Below are 20,067 nucleotides of genomic sequence, written 5' to 3' on the forward strand. Positions count from 1 at the left end.
TTGCCTGGACGAAATATATATGCCTTCGTGTTCAATATGTGTGACCAAAGCTCTCTCTGCTTACTCTTCTGGTCTCCCCTTCAGGAGCCATGTGTTTCGTTGTTAATACATAACAGAGGAAGTGAGGTCGTTAGATGTATATTGGCACCTCCCCTGCTCCTCACTCTACAGTATATCTCAGTACAGACTCTCCCATGCTAATTCCAACACCCTGCTTACCTTTCTGATAGACGACAGGGCTTTCAGTGCCTTGTTTAAGTGTCGCTTTGTTTAATAACCCTAAGAATTTTTTACCCACAAACCAGTGTTGAGATAAAGGATGTATTAAGGCTTTGCCTTGATTCTAGAAAGTAGGTACCTGACTGTGAGGAATGATGGGATGAGAAAGAACTAGAATAGCAATTCACTCTCAGCTAGATCCTCAGGTACATCCTCAGGTAGATCTATTTTAGGAAAGAGTACATATGAACGCTAAAGAGCTGGAAAGTCATTCCCTCGAAGATATCAGTTGCTTCGTTTCCCCTTGGAAAGTCTCCATGCACTCCCAGGGGTGTGAGCTCCCCAGCTTGAAGACAGCTGGGCTGAGAAGCCCTGTTCCTTTTGGCTACTGTTGCTGTCATCACCACACAGTATATTGCTTCTGACACGGGGAATCCAACTAGACTCTTGTCCCCTTGTTCCCTGCTAGTTGATCTGGGGGCACACCATCCCAAAACACAAAAGTCCCCATAGTCTGCAATCTCCAAGTTTTGATACGGAGACCTGAACTTGGCACATCCAGCAACTAGAACAAGATTGAAAGAGCTCCGCCTGTCCCAAAGGCTCAGAATTTGTCTTGGTTCACACAGAACCCAGGACTTCACAAATCAGTTTCCTTGCCTTGGGTGTTGTGCAAGGTCACACACACAACCAGCCATCTATCTTACCTCAGGTCCACTTGCAGTGCCAAAGTGGCCCTACTGGGATGGGTTTACAAGAGCAACCATGTTCTCCTCAAGAGACCATCCCTATTCTCCGCCTACATCTTGATATGAAGAGTGGATCATGTCGCTTTTGCTCAGATCACTAAACCAGCTCTTGTCTGCTCTCGGGGTAGAAAGTCCACCTTATTATAGTACATCTTTCTGTGCAGCCTATGGACTTATCTGAAGATGTGAGTTTCAATAGCCATTTCTCGATCCTGTCAAAATTTAATTGAAAAATTTGTAGTTGTAAAATGATGTCTTACTGTGGTTTTAATTTGTGTTTCCCTGTTTACGAATGATACTGAGCATCTATTCATACTTTTGGTCATTTGTTTGGAGTCCCCAAGGATGTGTTTCACACCTGTGAAATCCAAATTTGTGGGAATGAGGGCTGAGAATCTACATTGTCCACCAGTGCCACAGGTCAGTGTTTCCCTTTGATGAAATGCCATTTGTAAAAGAGCATACATAAATACATACGATTTGTAAATAATGATCAAATGGCTGTTCGTCTACCAGCAGCTCAAAACATCAAACATTGCCAATGCATTTGAATCCTCTGCTGCGTACCCACTCCCTGATCACGTCCCTCTTCCTCCCGAGGTTACCTCTTCCTTAGTTTTTACTGTTCCCTTCCTTTAAAAAAAATGACCGCATATACATGTCTCCCTAAAATATAATTTCTATAGTCTCATTTCTAAAATATAAGAAATTTATTATTCAATAGGCTTTCCTCTGTGGGTTGTTTTTCTCACTCAGTATGTTTGTGAAATTCATCCACATTGATGTACACAGTCATAATTCATTGAATTTAACTGCTGTATATAACTCCATTTTTTAGAGAGCTATAATTTGTCATTTCTACTGATGAACATTTGGGTCATTTCTAGTTATGTTTTGTGATTATGGAATAAAGCTGTGATGAACGTTCCTGTAAGATTCTCCTGGTGTACAGGTGCATGGGTGTTTTCAAGAGTGAGATTAGGCCAGAGGGGAGGGGTGGGGGGCTGAGGGAAAGGGGGAAGGGTTAAAGAAGTGCAAATCAGTAGTTGATGGATAGTCACGGGGATGGGGAGCACGGCATAGGGAATGCAGTCAGCGGTGATGTAATGGCTGTGTGTAGAACCAGAGGGAAGATAGAGTAATCAGGGGGATCATTTCATAAACTATATAAATGTCTAACCAATGTACTGTACAATTAAGACTAATATTTTTTTAAAAAGTGGGATTATTGAGACATTGGATATGGACAGGTTTAAATCTGTTCAATTGTTTTCTTTTAAAGTGCTACATCAATTTATATTCTATTGAGCAAAGATATGAGCTTCAATAGCTATTTCTTGATACTGTCAAAATTTAATTGAAAAACTTGTAGTTGTGAAATGGCGTCTCACCATTTTAATTTGTGTTTCACTGTTTACAAATGATAGTGAGAACCTATTCACATTTTTGATCATTTGTTTCATATTAATTTCATGTCGCTCATTTTTCATAAGCAAAGCATCTTTTTCATGTTGATATGAATCTTCCGATTGATACTTAAATACTTAAATGTCTTCACTCCATTTATGGCTTGACTTTTGACTTTATGGTATATTTCGATAAAAAGAAGTTCTTAGTTTTAATGTAATTGAATTAATCAACCTTTATGATTTTTGTATCTTGTTTTATAAATTCTTTCCTACCCTGAGATCATGTAGATTATGTTATTTCTTCTAAAATGTGAGGCTCTTGTAAGGTTTTGTCTTTCACAGTTAAGTTCTTAGTCCAATCCTTGACTTGACCTGACTTGACTTGACAAGTTTGTGTGTGTGTGAGATAAAGGCCCAGGTTAATTTTCTTCCCACGTAGATAACCTATTGTTTCAATTCTATTTATTTAAAAGTCCATCCTTTCTCCAGTGATCTGCAACACTACTTCTGTCATTGATTGAGTTTCTCTATAAGTGAGGATTTACTTCAGCTCTATTTGTCTGTTTTCATGCCAATTCCATGCTATCTGAATTACATAGCTTTATAATAAGTCTTGATATTTGTTAGGGAAAGTCAGTCACCTTATTTTTCTTCAGAAGTGACTCGCTATTCTTGACCCTTTGCTCTTCCAATATAGTTTAGATTCAGCTTATCCAATTCCACACCAAAAGTTGAAATTTTTATTAAAGCTATAAACAAATTTGCGAGAAACCGATATATTTACAATACTGTCTTCTCATAAATGGACGTGGTGTATTTCTATTTAGGTCCCCTTAAATCTCTTTCAATACAATTTTGTAGTTTTCTCAATAAATAATTTGCATATTCTTTGTTATACTTTTGCTAAGTATCTTATATTTTTGTGGATGGTATATTTTTACATAATATTTTATGTATATCGATAACTTATAGAAATTCAAATGATTTTTTAAATGTTAATTATATATTGGTTCACCATGCTAAATTCTCTCACTAGTTGTATAACTGTAGATTTTTCAAAGTTTTATATGTGGTTATTTATATAATCTATGAAAATTGGCAATATTTTTCTTCTGTCCAGTTTCCCTAGTATGTTCCCTGTTCTTATTGCATTAATTCTGTTGAATAGAAATGATGATCATAAGCTTTCTTCTCTTATTCTTGATTTCAAAGAAAAAAACTTGGAGTCCCTTACTGCTGAGTATGTGTGCAGATTAGAAACATAATACATCATCTCACTATTTTACATGTCTTTTAATTTTCTTATTTTTGGTTTGCTAATTCTTCTTCAGCTACATCTAATATGCTATTTGACCTAACCATTAAGTTTTAAATTTTATTTACTGTATAATTCAATTCTAGAAGTTTTGTTTTGGTTATCTTTATAGACCCTAGTTTATTAGTCATATATCCCATCTTTCATCTCGTTAGAATATTAAATATATATGTTTACTCTATTTTAGGGGTTGACTAATCATGGGCCACAGGCCAAATCCAGCCCTCCACCTTTTTTTGTAAATAATGTTTTGTTAAAACACACTCATACTCATTCATTTCATACCATCTTAGTCACCTTCGCCCCACAATAGTGGAATTGAGTACAGGCATATCTCAGAGATATTGCAGGTTCGGTTTCAGACCACCACTATACAGCAAGTCATAATGTTTTTGCTGAGAAAGATTCTTGCCTTCAATTTGTTTTTTTAAAAAAAAGAAGAAGAAAAATCTGTGAGGCACAATAAAAAGAAGCCCAGTAAAATGAGATATGCCTGAAGTTGCTATAGAGACTGTACGTCCTGCAAGCCTAAAATATTTACCATCTGGTCCTTTACAGAAAAACCTTTCCAATTCTTGCTCTATCTGATCATTTCAACATCAGTAAGCTATACAGATCTTATTCAGCCTTTGGTGCTTTCTACTAACTTTTGCTCATGGTGGCTCATTTCTGATGTGATTTATAATTTTTGATAGTGAGCTCATATTTGTTGAAACTTTACTTATGGGGATTCTTTGAGGCCTGCTTTTAAGATGGATTCTTCCAGAAAGGATTTGCATTTGTTCTGCTAAGAACCTAGGGGCAGTCATGTCACTGGTCAAGATTCCCCAGGAAAGGAACTCTGAAAAGAAGGTTTTCATAGAAGTACTTTATTGGGGAGTGCACTCACACACACAAAAAATATCATCTATAAAGAAAGGAAGCAGAGGATAGAGAAAGACTTGAACTGAAACACAGTTACGGCAGATTTCATGGGGAACAGTGACGCTGGGTTGTCCCTTCAGCAACCTTAGCGCCACCTCATAAACTAGTGGTTGCTCGTGAGCTGCCCCTGGGGAAAGGTCTTCATCTGAATACAATGCCTTAAGATGGACTTAGCTGTGAGCCATCAGCAGGGTACACTCAACAGCTGGGAGAATGAAGTTTGTAAATTTTTGGACCATATAGGTAGTTTGAATTTCATTCCTAACCCTACTAGATGACTAGCTTGTGGTTTTAAATTCTCAGTGATAACTATATTTTTTTCTCCATCCAGAGCTGAGTTTAAGACACAAATTTCCCTCCTGTCTCACAAGGCATTTTTTCTAGTTTTGCTTTCACCGAGATTGTTACCTTTAAAGCTTTCTGCAAGGGTCTCGGATTGGGATTCCCACCTTGCTCAGGCTCTGGGGCATTAGAAATTATCAGGATGCCCCCACAGCCAGGGCAGCCATGGGCCTCAATGTTAACTTATCTCAGCATTTTTGGCTTCTTAGGTTTAACCTTACTCTATTGCCTCTCTCCCCATGCATGTTAAAGATACACTACACACAAACATACATGTTCCAGTATTACTAAACATTTTATACTGGAAGGTGATTTCAAGATATTTAGCACAACAAATTATGCTGACAGATTCCCAGGTGGATTTTATGCACATTCAAATTTTAAAACCGCTAAACTTATTTGCCAATGGCTTTCAGTCCCCTGGGGCCCAAATCTTTAGTTTTAGTATCAAAGTCCTTCCATGTTGTCCTCTCTGATCATCACAGCTAAATCTTTTTTGTAAAACATCACATGGTACCTTACAGTACAATAATAATATAAGGCATTATTTATGCCTCATGTACCCGACTAGATTCTACATCTTTGAAAGTTGTTCCCTTATTTTTTGAAACTCCTTTCCTTTTTTCCTCCCCACCAGGGACTTGCTGAATCTGTTGATTGAATAGTTTGTTCTCCACTGAGATTTCAATTTTCTTAGATTGAGTCCTATTCTTAAATAATACAAAAAAGGACTAATTTGAAGCATCATATAATGATTTGATGCAATATATTTCAAGTCCTTGAGACATAATGAAGGTAACATCTTCCTTTAAGAAACTGCTTTAATGGCAGGGTTAGACTTTATTGCTTTTTCTTCTCTGACCTGTGTTAATGGGAGGAGAGGAAATTCTCAAATTGTACAATGGACGTCAGTTTCAGAAATTTAAAAGATGATGCAGTTTACAAAATACCAATTTTAGTTCAACTCAGGAAATATTTGTTGATCATCCATTACATGTGAGATACCATGGTAGGCATTCAACCACTTGAGAAAATTTCTGTTATAAAGTTAACTACATCAGTAAGGATTGTGAGGATTGTATGTTTTTCTTTTCCCTGATGTTAAAATAATAGCAGTGGGAACAAAAGAAAAAGAATAAAGTCATCCCTTCTGCCTAACTTTAATCCAAGAGTAAAGTCTAAATCTTCGTGTCCTAAGCAAACTGCCACAGGGAGCTTCTTCAGGTTCTGAGTGTTTTATATTGCAACTATAAACCATGACCAGAGAGGGTATCATCCATTTAGCACTCTGCCAAGTGGTCTCTTATTTATTGCTTTTTAATGAAATTTTTCATGTACATCAAAACATAATCTTTCAACAAAGGAGACACACCTCTGAGACCCAAGCACTTTATAATATAGACTCTAGATGTGAAAGATAATTTTTTCTAGATGGGATTACCTAATGAATTTCTTTGTGCTCAGGCATGGAGTTTAAAGTAAATGAGCATCCTATTATTAACTCTTCCATGAGATATAAGCTCTCAGAAAATCTAGCAAATATTGTAAATGGTCCTATTTTCCTTGAGACTATGAGATGAGTTTAGCTATTGAGCACCCTAAATCTTCCCTTCTAAAAACACACACAGGTTTTTAAGTGGCCATCAGAATTAAAGGGATGTTTTAGAGAAAGGTATTTGAGGATGAAAGAAAGAATGCCAATGTGTTTTTTCACCTGCGAAGACGTTAACAGTAAACATATTTATTTTATTGATATTCCTTATCTCATTCCTAAAAATAGCTGAATTAAGTAAAAATTACTGTTATTGTGCACAGTGGTTTTGGTTACATGTAGAAAATCTGACTCAAACTGAGAAACACAATTTTAAAAAAAATTCTATTAAATAACAAAGTCCAGAGGCAGGAGAAACTTGAAAATTGGTTGATTCAACAAAACCAGTGAAGACCCAGGTTCTTCTGGTCTGTTCGCTCAACAGTCTTTCTGTCTGTCCGCTCCCTTCATAATTAATGGCTTCAGTGGCAAGCAAGGTTACACATTCCCTTGTTTACATTCAATAAGAGACTGAATCTTCTTCCCATCCCCAACCATGGATTGATAATTCTTCCCTTAAATCTGACTGAACCAATTCAGAACATGTGTCCATCTGCAGACTAACAAAAGTTGCCAGGAATAGCTAAGCAATGTCTCGTTCTTAATGTGGGGTGGGGTGCATGTCTGAGCTAATAGGTCCTGCTGGGGTTAAAGAAGGGGAAAAGGAATTTGGAGGGGCAGCTAAAAGCTGCCACCTCATCTGACACCTTGTGAAAGGCGACGTTAGAAATCCTGATAAATCGTGTCTTTAGAAGTATTGGAAAATTGAACATGTGTAGCTTGTACCAATAGAGAGAACATCTGTGCAAGATGTTCTCTGAAATGATTTTTACTTTTAATTTTATATAAAATGCCTGTATCCCCTACTGCTGTTATAGGAAGTAATGAGGCCTCCTAATGCACGTGTTTCTCAGACGCCAAAGTGCTGCCTGAGAAGAGAGGAAATAGCCAATCCCGAATCAAGAAACTGGTCAATAATGAGATTTAAATATCAATGAAAAGGTCAAGAAACGAAAACACCAGCAACAACAACAACAAAAAGGTTAATTATCTCCATAATAAAATCATGTTTCTGATGTTCACAGTGAAACACACTTGGAGAACCATCTACTTTTGGCTCTTTAAGTTGTAAAAGACAAGAGAAATATTTTCCTGTGGCGGTAATAACAGTAGCTACTGTGCACGGAGAGGCTATAATTAGTTAGGCATTTCCCAGACAATGTCTCATTGGGAATATGACTGCAAGCCCATCACAGGCAGGAAGCGCTATACCCCTAGCACCTGTCACCGTGACTGGCACGTAATAGTCTCACAAAAACTTAAGCAACAATATATTGCATTTTTTCCCCCAAAATTTAAGGATTAGGAAGCATTGGTTCAAATGTTTCAGCAATTTGAATCAAGGGAGGAGCATAGATAAGAATCCAATCTTGCTCTCTTTTTTCCCTAAGCAAAGAAAAAAAAAAAATGGAGCAGGGAAGATAAATCCAATTATTGGGAGTAGGAATGAAAAACTGAAGTCTCCGAAGTTTAATCATGCTTAATACTAGTGCATTGGCTAGGTTTAACGAGGCATGCTCCAGAAACATGACATGACAGAAGTTTACCATAAGGAAAGACAAGAATGGGGACTGTGCCCAAGCCAGACCCCTGGAAATGTCATTCTCGCCTCAGGCACAAGATTGTGACTCTAGAGGTCCTGCGCTCCCTGCTTGAGAATGCTGTTGTTAAGGTAACTTGGCTGTTGCCTCTATCTACGGTCACTGCTCCTGGTATCACAAACATTTTTTTTTTCTTTATGTCTCAAGTGCAAACTCCCAAGAACAGGATCTGACTGGATCAGCTGTTAGTCACTGCTCAGTGGAATGAGCCAGGCTGGGAAAGATTCACTTGTCATTCTGCCCTGAAGTCCACTGACTGCCTTCAAGTTAGGTGTCAAATTAGATGTCGCAGGGGAAGGGAGACTACGGACCAATCTTATGTTCAGAGTCTACCCAGGACATCTGCTACAAGTCATTTGATCCTGCGGGAATCATCTTCACTCTCCCATGTGACAGATTAGAATGCGAGAGAACGCAAAGAACTGAGTTGGTGCGGTCAGAAGCCCTCAAAGTATAAATGTGGGACAAAGTGAAAAAATGCTAAAGGTGTAGAAATGTAATAACGCCAAGCATCTGTATAGCCCTTACTGTGCATCAGGCATTATTCTAAGCCCTCTACATGTACACTTGTTTAAGGCTCACAATAACCCATGAATTACGGTCCAGTTTCCCCAATCTATAGTCAGAAAGACTGAAGCACGGAGAAGTTAAAACTTTGTACAAGGTCACACAGGTAACACCAGCAGCTTGCCTCCAGGGTACAGTACATGCTTTTACTACCCCGTTGTTTGTTTTAATATAGATACTTGAGCTTTTAATATAGATACCTGAGATTCGTGGAAAGAAAGAAAAAGATACTTCTAGATGCCAAACATTGCTGGGGACGGGGAGGCCAGGAAAAGCTGATGCTTTGAGGGGCCCTCAAGCCTGAGGCTGGCATTCCAACGCCTCTAATGGAAGAATAGGGGCTGGAAGTGAGTCTCTGTCCACATAAAGCAGGGAGCCTTGAAGAGTCAAGGAAACTCCATGCCCTAGCTGGAAAAAAAACTGAGGAAGGTTTTAGTTCACTAGGGATTTGGGCTGGAGGCGGGGGGAGGAGTTGGTGAAAGGTACCTATGAAAGGTGAATACCCCAGGCCTCTACCATGCACGATGTGGGCTCCTAAGTTATACTGTCTTTTGCAATTTAAAAAATAATAATAATAATTGGCCTGGTCCCCTCAAGACAAGCTCCGAACCACTCTATAGAGACACTCACAACCCAGGACTCCTACAGAATAAACCAGAATATATTGAGTGCCTCTTACATAGTTTAGACTTTAGTGAGAGATACAAGCATTAAACAAATAATTACAGGGAGTGCAATGAGGGTTATGATAGAAAATGTATAGAATACTTGGAGAATCTAGGAACAACGTGACTAAAATCATCCAGATACCAAGGAGTAGCTCCCTAGGGACATAACCCGTAAACTGCAATCTTCGGGGTATGTAGTAGTTTGCTAGGGCCATTCTAACAAAGTGCCACAGATTGAGTGACTTAAACCAAGTTGTTTCTCACAGTTCTAGTAGTAGGTGTCTGAGAGCAAGGTGCATGCAGGACTGGCTGCTTCTGAGGCGTCTCTCCTTGGCTCGTAGATGACTATCTTTCCCATGCCTTTCCATAGACCTCCCTCTCTGCATTCCTCTTCTTATAAGGATAACTGCTCACGAAGGATTAGGGGCTCTCCTAATGACCTCATTTTAATTTAATGACCTCTTCAAAGATACTATTTCCGAATACAGTCACAGTCTGAGATACCGTTAAGACTTCAACGTATGAATTTCGAAGAGAGACAACTCAGGTATCCACACTTAGACACGGGCAGTGAAAATCCATTAAAAAAAAAAAGAACAAAAAGTTGTAAGACTAAAACCACACATATTAGATATTACAATGCGTGTGAATAAGTAAAATTTTCCAGTGCAAAGTTAGTCTCTTATTGGATTTTTAAAAATTTAATCAGCATTATGATGTTGCAATCATGATGAGACATATCTCTGGGGGGGAAAAGCATGAGAGATGGGGAAAACTGTGCCAGCCAAACAACAAAAAAGCAGAAGTGGCGATCACAGTGAGGAAAATGGAATTCAAAATAAAGAGCATTAAATGACCAAAGAAGGATTTTTGTAAGTACATTATGTTTTGAAAGTTTTTTTCCATCCAGAAGATACAGTAGTCATGAGCACACGTATAGCTACATATCATAAATACGTGAATAAAAGTCTTTAAACTCAAAGATAAGTTGACAAATCCAAAGCTACATTGGGTGCATTAAATAAAATTCTATCAAAGATCGTCAAATTTAGTGGACAAAAAATAAGCACAGAGATCTAAATAACATAATTAACCATGTTTAATAGATATCTATACATAGAATTTTTAACATTCAAAATAATTTTGGTAAAGAGGAACTAAAAACTGAAATCAGTCAACTATTATACCTGAATATTAATGAGTATCACATATTAAAATGTGAATAACAAATTAGACCTAAAAAAACAAATACAGAATTAATAGAGACAGAAATTAATATATACACACAAAAAGAAACAATTGATCAATAAAAGCAAATGAAATTTTAAAAGATTTTGAAAAGTGATTACGTACTTTTTAAAAAAAATAGAATGCAAAAGTGCAACAAGGCTACAGATAAAGATAAGATGTCTTAAATTATAATATCTTTTAAGAGTTAATATATTTTACATAAGTGAGTGGATGATTTTCCAGGAAGTGTAAATTACCAAAATTACCTCCAAAAGCCCGGAAAAAAAAAAAACTGTATAGGCTAAAATTCATGGAAGAATTAAGAAGATAGGTATCTAACCTCCAATACTCCCCACCCAAAAAAGAGGTCCTACCTTGAAAATTCCACATATTCTATAAGATAATCAGAAACATCATTTCTGTGTCATTAAAATTTTCAAAGCATGTTATAAACATGCAAAATTTCCCAATTCCATGAAGCTAGCATAATACTAATACCAAAATCATACAAAGAATTCAAAAAAATGATTTTTTAAGTCTATAAAAAGGGTATTAAAAAAAATTCTGAATGAATATAGGCCTAGAACTCCAAAATAAAGTATTAGCACGTAGAGTCTAGCGGTTTACTTAAAAAATAGTATTTTAAAACCAACATATTAAGTGAAACATAAAAGCAAATTCGTATTTTAAAATGCCAGGAAACAGACTATCGTATGTGAGCGTGTGTGTGTGTGTGTGTGTGTGTGTGTGTGTGTGTGTGTGTGTGTAAATGCAAAGAAAGGGGTCCAGTGGATCCCAAAGAACTATTAACAGTGGTGACTAAGAAGATGGAAGGTCAAGTTTGGAGAGAGCCAGTAGGGAACTTTATTACTTCATATCCTCTGTACTATTTTTATTTTTACAAACACGGATTCACAAATAAGTTTTGTAACTTGCAAAGAACTTCAATAATGAACTAAAGTGTAAAAGGTCCTGCCAGGAGACAGGGAAAATTTGGAGCTTCACATCCATGTCTCTCAAAAGGAGGCTGAGGGGGACTCTGTGTCACCCATAAACAGAGATGTTCTTCAATAGATGTTGTGCAGTCGAGGCACGTGGTCGTCATCAAACTCGAACAACATCCTCTTAGAACTTTAAAATGAAAAGGTGGCTCAGAGGTTGCCCCTCACTCCTTCAACAGGGACACTGAGGTCCAGATGGTCAAAAGCTGAAGATGGTGTTTTCTTGCTGAATTCTCTTCTCTGCATGCATACATTCTCATTACACACTTAATAATACTTTTTAAATTGATTAATATTAATATTACCTCATCCACATGGTTGCTACTGTACATAAAGATTAGTAATCGAACTTAAACCCAACTCGATGCTAGCATTATAAAAACACTACCTCATTTGTCCCATAAAGCAAGGGACAAAATCTAAGCATACAGTGAGTGAATGCATATTTACTGGGAAATGAGCCATCTGGGCAATCTTGCCTCTATACTGCATCCTTAAATTATAATTAAAAATACCTGCTCTGTTTCTCTCTGACAACTTTGTATAAGCCGTGTGAGTTAGAAATATCTAATTTACAAACACATTCACATGAGCAGCTGGTGCCCAGTCATGTGTGTCTCTAACCACGGTTCACATTTAGATCTTTGATTCCCTTCATCCCAAAGGGTAGTCGAGGGGTCTTAAACTGATGTTGCCACTTAGTGGCTGAAAAAACTGGTAAGTTATAAAGAGAGCCTCTCGGTTCACCTTCTTTGATAGCTGTGCGTAGCTAGTTCTTCTAAATTCCAGCAGCTACTTTACTACCTGACACCTTCCTGTCTGTGGTCATGAATTATTGTTCACCACTTTAAAAAGACTCGCCATCAAATCTAGGGACAGTAGGCTTTCCATTTGGCGAGAAAAACTGGGGCAGCTGAGGGTCCTTTGGTTTTACATGCTGAGTGAAGAGCTGTAGTTGGTTTTTGGTTGCTGGTTAGTCTACGGCCATAGTTTACTGGCTTATAGAAAAGTATGACGTTTCATGGGTTTTTCTAAATAGCTTTCCCTCTACTCTGTTCTTCTCGATGTAATCAAACAGTAATCAACACAGTTCCCAAGTTGCACCTGAGAATTTCTACAAGATGGGATAAAGTGGTATTTTTTAATAAAAATGACAAAGCTGGGTTTGAGCAATTGCTTTCAGGGTTAAATTTATTTTTAATCTTCCCACGGTTGTAAAACAGCTGCTGATTGCTTTCTTTGCACTCTTGAGAAGCTGCCACGGCCCCAATGGAGGCGTTTTTCAGAAAGTTGTCAAGTGAACCATCCCTCAGAAACAACCATGACACCCAGCAGAGTTGTCTTTCTCTGCCAAGAATTATATTAGGTCAGGTGGGAGAGGCTAGGATATGATGAATCCAGGAAAAACAAAGGTCAGCAAATTGCGTACCAGAAATGAAAAATAGAAAAGGTGTAATTACGTTTAAATTTAAAGGTCACATGTAGAGTTGTATTACAGCAACTTGGTGATTTTTTTCCTTTTCCTCTACTTCCTTTGATTCTTTCCAGAATAAAAATAAATAAATAGAGGGGCGGAGACTTTGCGACACAGATACTGAAAGGTCGCTTTGTGCTATTTTGAGAAAACCGAAGCTACAAAGCAAGGTTCGGGTAGTAGTGCCTAAAATATTAAATCATCAGCTAACCGAGGGCCTTTTAACTCATTGGCCTAAGGAAGGTAGAACAGGATCATTTGAAATAACAAAGCTACAATAATTGGAAATTAAAATCATTGTCCAACAAATCTGGAAGCCTCCATATACCCTCCCTATTACTGTTACCTCACCCTGGAAATTGCTATTATCTAGGTAGTAAAACCATGAGGGGAAAAATGCAAATTCCATCCTTACTCTGGCACACCTTTCCAGCTGGAGGGAGAAGTTGTGCGTGAACTGCTAGAGTTTTTGTATCGTGCTTGGTATGGTATCGATGATATTCGACTTTATCTTCGGTCATCGTAAAATGCTACAGAGGATTATGAAAAATATCCATTTCTGTTGTGCTTCAATTTTTCCTTACATTTACTCTGGAAGCCAAGTATTCTCAATGATGTCCTGTATGCCAGTCCCTTAATAAATATTTAAGTGGCTACTCTGTGCAAAACACACTGACAGTTGTAATGGTTACGTACGAGAGCTGTGCATCCCAATCTGTCCTCATCGTGACATAACTAGAAAATGACAATACCTGTCTGGCACACCTGAGGGAGAGGTCACCACCGCGGGTAGGTAGTGTGACATCTCTAGTCTTAGAACAATTCAGGATCTTTTCTGAAAGACCCTGAGGGAGTGTTCAAATAGGATTTTACATCGTATTTCAGGTAAAGACCAAATGGATGCAAAAATTGACTTACAATTGTTATCGCTTCAATATTTTTACAGCCATCAGTGTTGCAAGGCACACCTGTAGGAGTGTTTTTTTTCTTCTGTCATCGAGAATGTTGTTTCTTGGTACTTGGTCTGAGGTATTCATGAAAGTTCTTATCTCTATTGCCACTGTTCCTGTGTTTTGGGCCTTTTTCTGCTTAAGCGTGAGTTTGAAATCTTTAAAAGCTGATGAAAAAACAAAGTTTTAAGATGGTGGGGAAAGATTAATGCAAACAGAGAGTAACAACTGAATGAAGTACCCATTAGCCAGCCCCAAGTTTTCTTCTTTCTCTCCTTAAATACACAGGCAGTTATTTTAAAGATTTTTTTTTTTAAAAAAGTAGAAATGACCGAATCTTTATTTTTCCTCTTTCTTACAGTGATAAAGTGATAAGACTTATCCCCAGTTCAGAGCAGGAAGCTTACACGCTGAAGAAAATATGCCGCCAGCTTAAGGTAAGAAGATGTTTGTTCACTCATCATTGTGCTTCTAACGTGTTTGCAGGGCTTTGCCGACTGGAGTCGAGTAACTGGAATTAATTAGCCAAGGGGAAAAAATTCTAAGAGATCATTTGAAAGTACTTTGAAAAGGTAGTTAAGGTTATTAAGGTTATTCAAAATATTATTATATGTCTGACCCATTTTCTCTTTACTATTTATGTATTTTCCAAATCCTTTAGTAGGATGTCAGCTTCATGAGTGGGCTTGTGTATTTCTGTTCATTGCTGTATTCTCACAGAGTCTCCGGAATGTCCTAGAAGCTCAGTAACTGTTTTGTTTTTGTTTTGTTTTTTAATGAATGAGCGAATCGGGTTTATAATTTTCCAGAGCTTTCACTTTTTCTTCTCGCAATCTTCCTGCTGATCATCTAGGCACTTTCCTTCTAATTAAAACTTTAAGCAGAAATCAGTCGAGAAAAATAAAAGCTAGAAATTGAAGTTAATTAATTAATTTTGCTATGTTTCAGTGGGTTTGATAAGAGAATTGTGCTGGCAAAGGTTGAAGGCTTCTGATTATTCAATCTTTGATGAATTTTATGGAGTTTAGAGTTAGTTTCTCATCTCCCCATTACTGCTTATAATTGAATGTTAGCCTTAGCTAAGAAGTTAAGACAAATGTGGTGGTAGTGAGCTCTTTTCCATGCCTACCAAGGAGAGAAGCAAACCCACAAAATATGTGGTGGTCAGCTTCATTTTCATGACAGCAAAGCAGATACCAACCAAGGAGTCCTCTCGAATCTTCAGTGGGGTAGAAAAACACGTGTCCTAGTTGGCCGGAATATAATCCCTCCTGGATTGTACCTGGAAAAGGTGTTAAGGGATGAAGGATGAGGGAAGAGAGATGGACTCGGCGGCTTTAGGAAATATTTGTAAATATTAGGAAGAGAGATGGACTCAGTGGCTTTAGGAAATATTTGTAAAAAAAAAAAAAAAAAAAAAAAAGTCTTCTATTTTTGTTTTGATTTTTCTCTTGGCATCTTCTCTTTATTAAATTGACTTACAATGAAGTTTTGAACTTCGAGTTTATTGATTTCCTTTCTTCCTCCTCATTCCCAACCCCTGCACATGCACTGTCCAATTTAAGGCCCGTGTCTCATTAAAATACCAGAGAGACTGTGCTCACCAGGCTTCTCCCAAACCTCCTCTCCCCCTCAAAGGAATCTCTCCTTCCAGATCCTGACATCCACTTTCCTCTGCTTGTGTAAGATCATCAACCCTTTATAGCCTTTTCTGTTGTAATATCTAAACACTATCTAAATGATTCACTGAGGACTCAAAAGATACAGGTAGAAGTTTCCATATCCATTGAAACTGTGTTTTACATATACCACTGGGAAAATAAAATAGCCCCTTTATATCTTGAAGTCCAGTTTTTAGGGAACAGATATTCCAAACCAAATATTGGGACAAAATAACTTGTCAAAGGATTTTTTTTCTCCCAATTCATGAATATATTTACATGGTAGGCCTTACAAAGTCAAAAATAAAATTGCATAGTTGTATATGTGACAATCACTTACCATTGTCCAAAGCAGTGAGATGACATCAGCGAGATCCATAAGGGTTACTCACACGCGCTTGTAAGTCATAGTAGATGGAACCGAAAGATGTTGAGTATAGCTAGGACTGCACACTGGACACTGATAACAATGCATATCCTGCCCTTTTTAGGGCACACTTAAAAATAACATTCCTGCATATTGTATTCACTTAGACCTTAAGGAAAGGTCGTAAACTGAGCGGGAGGAAATGGTTTGGATGTGAGGGAGCTTTGAGCACAACTGAGAAAAGGAAGGAAAGAGGCTGACGAGGAGGAGGGAGCAGATTGAAGAAAAGAAAGGGAGTTAATACTGGTGTTGACGATGCATTAGCGATTCCGCTCCACAGAGAATTACACCCAGTCCCTCTTAGTCACTGTGTGGCAGTGCTAAGTTCTTCATGAATTGCCTTATTCATGAGGTGAGTATAGTTATTATTGCTATTTTACAGATTAACAAATAGGGAGAGACAGATGTTAAGTAACTTGTCCCAGGTCACAGTGTGGAATTGGAACGCGTCTAGACGGTGCCATGCCCCCTAGGAGCCTCTTGCTTGCAGGCTATTTACTCTGACCATCTTCATGGTGGAAAAGAAAAAGGCCAAGTTTGCTGAGCAGTGGAGCCTAGACTCACTGTGAACATTATATCATGCTGTCATTCACTTTATTTCTTGAGTCACCAACACCACCCCCAGGATGAGCGATTTGCAGAACTCTCACAGCTCAGCCTACAGTGCTACTTAACAGCTATGATTTATTGTAGCCAAAGGATACAAAGCAGAATCAGTGCAGAGAAAAGGCACACACATTGAAGTCCAGGAGAACCAGGCACAAGCTTCCCAAAAGAGTCTGCCAGTGGGGTCACACAGGATGCTCTTAATTCCCTCAGCAATGAGTCGTGGTAACACATGCGATGTGTTGTCTTCCAGGGAAGCTCATTAGACGCTTAGTGCTGAGGGTTTTTCTTGGGGCCTACTCATGTGTGTCCCCTCCGCCTAGCACATACCAAAATTCCAGGAGTTCAGCACAAACTGTACTGTTGGCACACCATTTAGGCACAGTAAGCCCCTCTCCTGGGGTGGAGAAAAGCCTCTCCAAGTCCAAGTTCTCAGATGGCAGCTGAGGGCCCGTCCTGCCAGCAGGCCTTCTTAAGGATAGCAGTTTCATGCCTGCTGTTTTTCTGCACGTTTCTTTATTTCCTTTCACTAAAGAAATCGTTTTATTGGGCTGAAATTTGAGGCCTGGCCCTTAACTAAATTTCGATCTAAACGCATCACGTTAGCTTGATGTCACTCTGAATGTAAATGATTCCATCAAGCAACCCACTTGCACTACTGAAAGTAGCGATTTGGCCAGGCGGAGAAAGCAGCCTGCGGAGAAGAAAGAATGTGACTCTCTGTCATCTTATGCCCTGTGGAGTTGATGGGACAGAATTAGGGCCATTGTTAACAGCTCCTCTGCACACCCTGCACACTCTGCACTGCCTGCAGGGGGCGGGGGGTTTGCCAGGAAGCCTTCAGTTGCCTTTTTTCCCTAGAGCATAGTGTGGGAGACAGAATTCTAAGATGGCCCCACGATTTCTTCCTCCTGGTGTACATGTCCTGCATAATCCCTCCTCCGGTGGTGTGGGTGGGACCTCTGAGTATATGGGGTAGTCATTCCCTTGATGTGTTATGTGGCAGAAGGGAGATTACCTGGGGCGGGCCTGACCTGATCAGGTGAGCCCTTTCAAAGCAGAGCGCTTTCTCCAGCCTTTCACAGAGGAAGCAGTCAGAGAAGTGCTCTTCTGGTCTCAAAGAAGAATCAAAGTGCTATGTTGTAAATGTCCCAGGGAGCCGTGTATGTGATCAAGAATGCTCAGGGCTTCTAGGGAGTCAGAGGCATCCCCAGCTGATAGGCAGCAAGGAAATGGAGGTGTCAGTCCTATGACCACAAAGAACTAAATTCTGCCATCACCATATGAACTTAGATGATGACCCTGAGGTCTAGATGAAATCACAGCCCAGCTGGCCTGTTGATTTCAGCCCCATGAGACTGTGAAGAGACAATCCAGCCAGCTGTGCCTAGACTTCCCACCTACTGTGAGATGATAAGTGGGTGTAGTTTTAAGCTGCTGTGGTAATTTGCTCTGCGGCAATAGCAAACTAATAAGCACTGTAAGGTAACAACCTTGTATCTTGGCCTCTGGTGGCTCTTAGTTTAATAACACAGATGAATGCTTTAAGTTTTCTGATTTCACTGGCCATCACCAAGGAGCTTTGGAAAAGTGGTTAGACTACCTGCTTAGGCTACAAATTCACAATGTCCTATCTGAAACATGAACAAATGCAAAATGGATGTGTAATGTTGAACAGAATCTGAGAAGGTACAGTCAGAGCATGGCTAATTAGATACGGAACTACTGTTACAAGGCTGGTTACTTTCCTAATTAAACATTATGGTTTTGCTGGAGAATTAAAACAAAGTTAAACAGAAAACCATGCCCCCAGAGAACTGGACCGAGAAAGCAGTAACCAATTAAATTGTTAATTAAGAGCATAGCTATGATTTAAATAAAGTTATGATGGAAGGGGGACAGTTTGCAGGTGAGTCTGAACACCCTGTTCCGCCTACATTTCTTCAAAAATTATTCATTTGTGCTCAGAAGGAACATAAATGGCTCTATGCAAGCTCACAGACCAAGTTTCTATTATAGAATTGACACCTCCTTGTTGAAAGAAAAGTTAATGATGCTTCTTTTCTACTTTTCTCATCAGAGAGCTATACGATTTTTTTTTAAAAAAAGAAACTGTCCTGTATCCAACAGTTAGCCTTTTTTTTTTTTTCAAACTAAAACATAATCTGAAAATATTAGTTGACTTGTCAGGTATCACTGAGTGACATGCCAAGAGCCATAAAGTTCCACGGGCATTTCATACGCATCATATGAAAGACTTCATCCCTCCTCCTGTGCTTGGATGTGAAAATCGCTGCTGCTTTTCCCAGGTGTCATCTCCCTCCTCAGCATCGATGCTGGGCTTCACTGTTCTCTAATCCTTCTTGGTGCACTCTCGAGTCATCCACCTGGACTTATAGGGGCTTCAGAACACTTGTGGTCTCTAGGTGCTGACAAGCTCAAATATCCAAGGAGATGGTGTAATTAACTTGCAAGAAAGAAGGCAGGTGATAGAATTTATGCTGTGAGAGTTACTTGTCCCCATTATGCTGTGGGAGTTACCTGTCTCACGATCATTTTAATTAGAAACTGTGCTATTATAGAACCTCTCGATCATGGCTGTGGTAGGCAGAATTCTAAGATGGCCTCCAATTTTCTTGGCCTGGTATACATACACCTCCTCCCAGACATTCTATCCAACACAAATCTAGGTACTGCTATTAAAGGATTTTCAAGATTTAAGTAGGGTCCTAAATCAGTTGACCTTGAAGAAGGAAGATTATCTAGGTGGGCATGACTTAATCAGGTGAACACTTTACAAACAGTGTTTTCTCTGGCTAGTTGCAAAAGAGGAAATCAGACAGGTGCACTCCTGCTGGCCTGAAGGAAATCAAACATCCATGCTGAGAACTGCCATGTAGCAAGAAATTGCAGGAAGCCTCTAGTTGCTGAGAATGGCCCCCAGTGGACTAGAAGGAAAATAGGAACCTCTGTCCTACAACCATGAGAAAAATTAATTTTACCAGTAAATGGTGAGAATATAAAAGGATGCTGAGTACCAGATGAGACCATAGCCTGAGCCGACACCTGATTTTAGCCCTGTGACACCCCCAGCAGAAAATCAAGCCACTTCTGACCGACAGAAATGGTGAAAAAATAAAATTGAGCTGCTAAATTTGTGATAATTTAGCAATAAAAGTCTAATAAAATGCCTTCACCAGTGACTTAGTGGGCTAGCTATACAGAATTAAGAATGATATCAAAAGACAAAAGTGACGAAGAGAACAAAACTTT

General features: G+C 38.8%; 1 protein-coding gene across 2 annotated transcripts in view; it reads left to right on the plus strand.

The window, feature by feature from the left end:
- Positions 1–20,067, plus strand: part of CPA6 (carboxypeptidase A6) — a 224,284-nt gene that overhangs the window by 83,265 nt on the left and 120,952 nt on the right. For both annotated transcript variants that reach the window (XM_016152944.2, XM_016152943.2), the window contains one exon: positions 14,462–14,537. In XM_016152944.2, coding sequence (XP_016008430.2) covers positions 14,462–14,537 — 76 coding nt within the window. The remainder of the gene's footprint in view (positions 1–14,461; positions 14,538–20,067) is intronic.

This window comes from Rousettus aegyptiacus, unplaced genomic scaffold (genome assembly GCF_014176215.1).
Source record: "Rousettus aegyptiacus isolate mRouAeg1 unplaced genomic scaffold, mRouAeg1.p scaffold_m13_p_15, whole genome shotgun sequence".
Taxonomy (NCBI): Eukaryota; Metazoa; Chordata; class Mammalia; order Chiroptera; family Pteropodidae; genus Rousettus; species Rousettus aegyptiacus.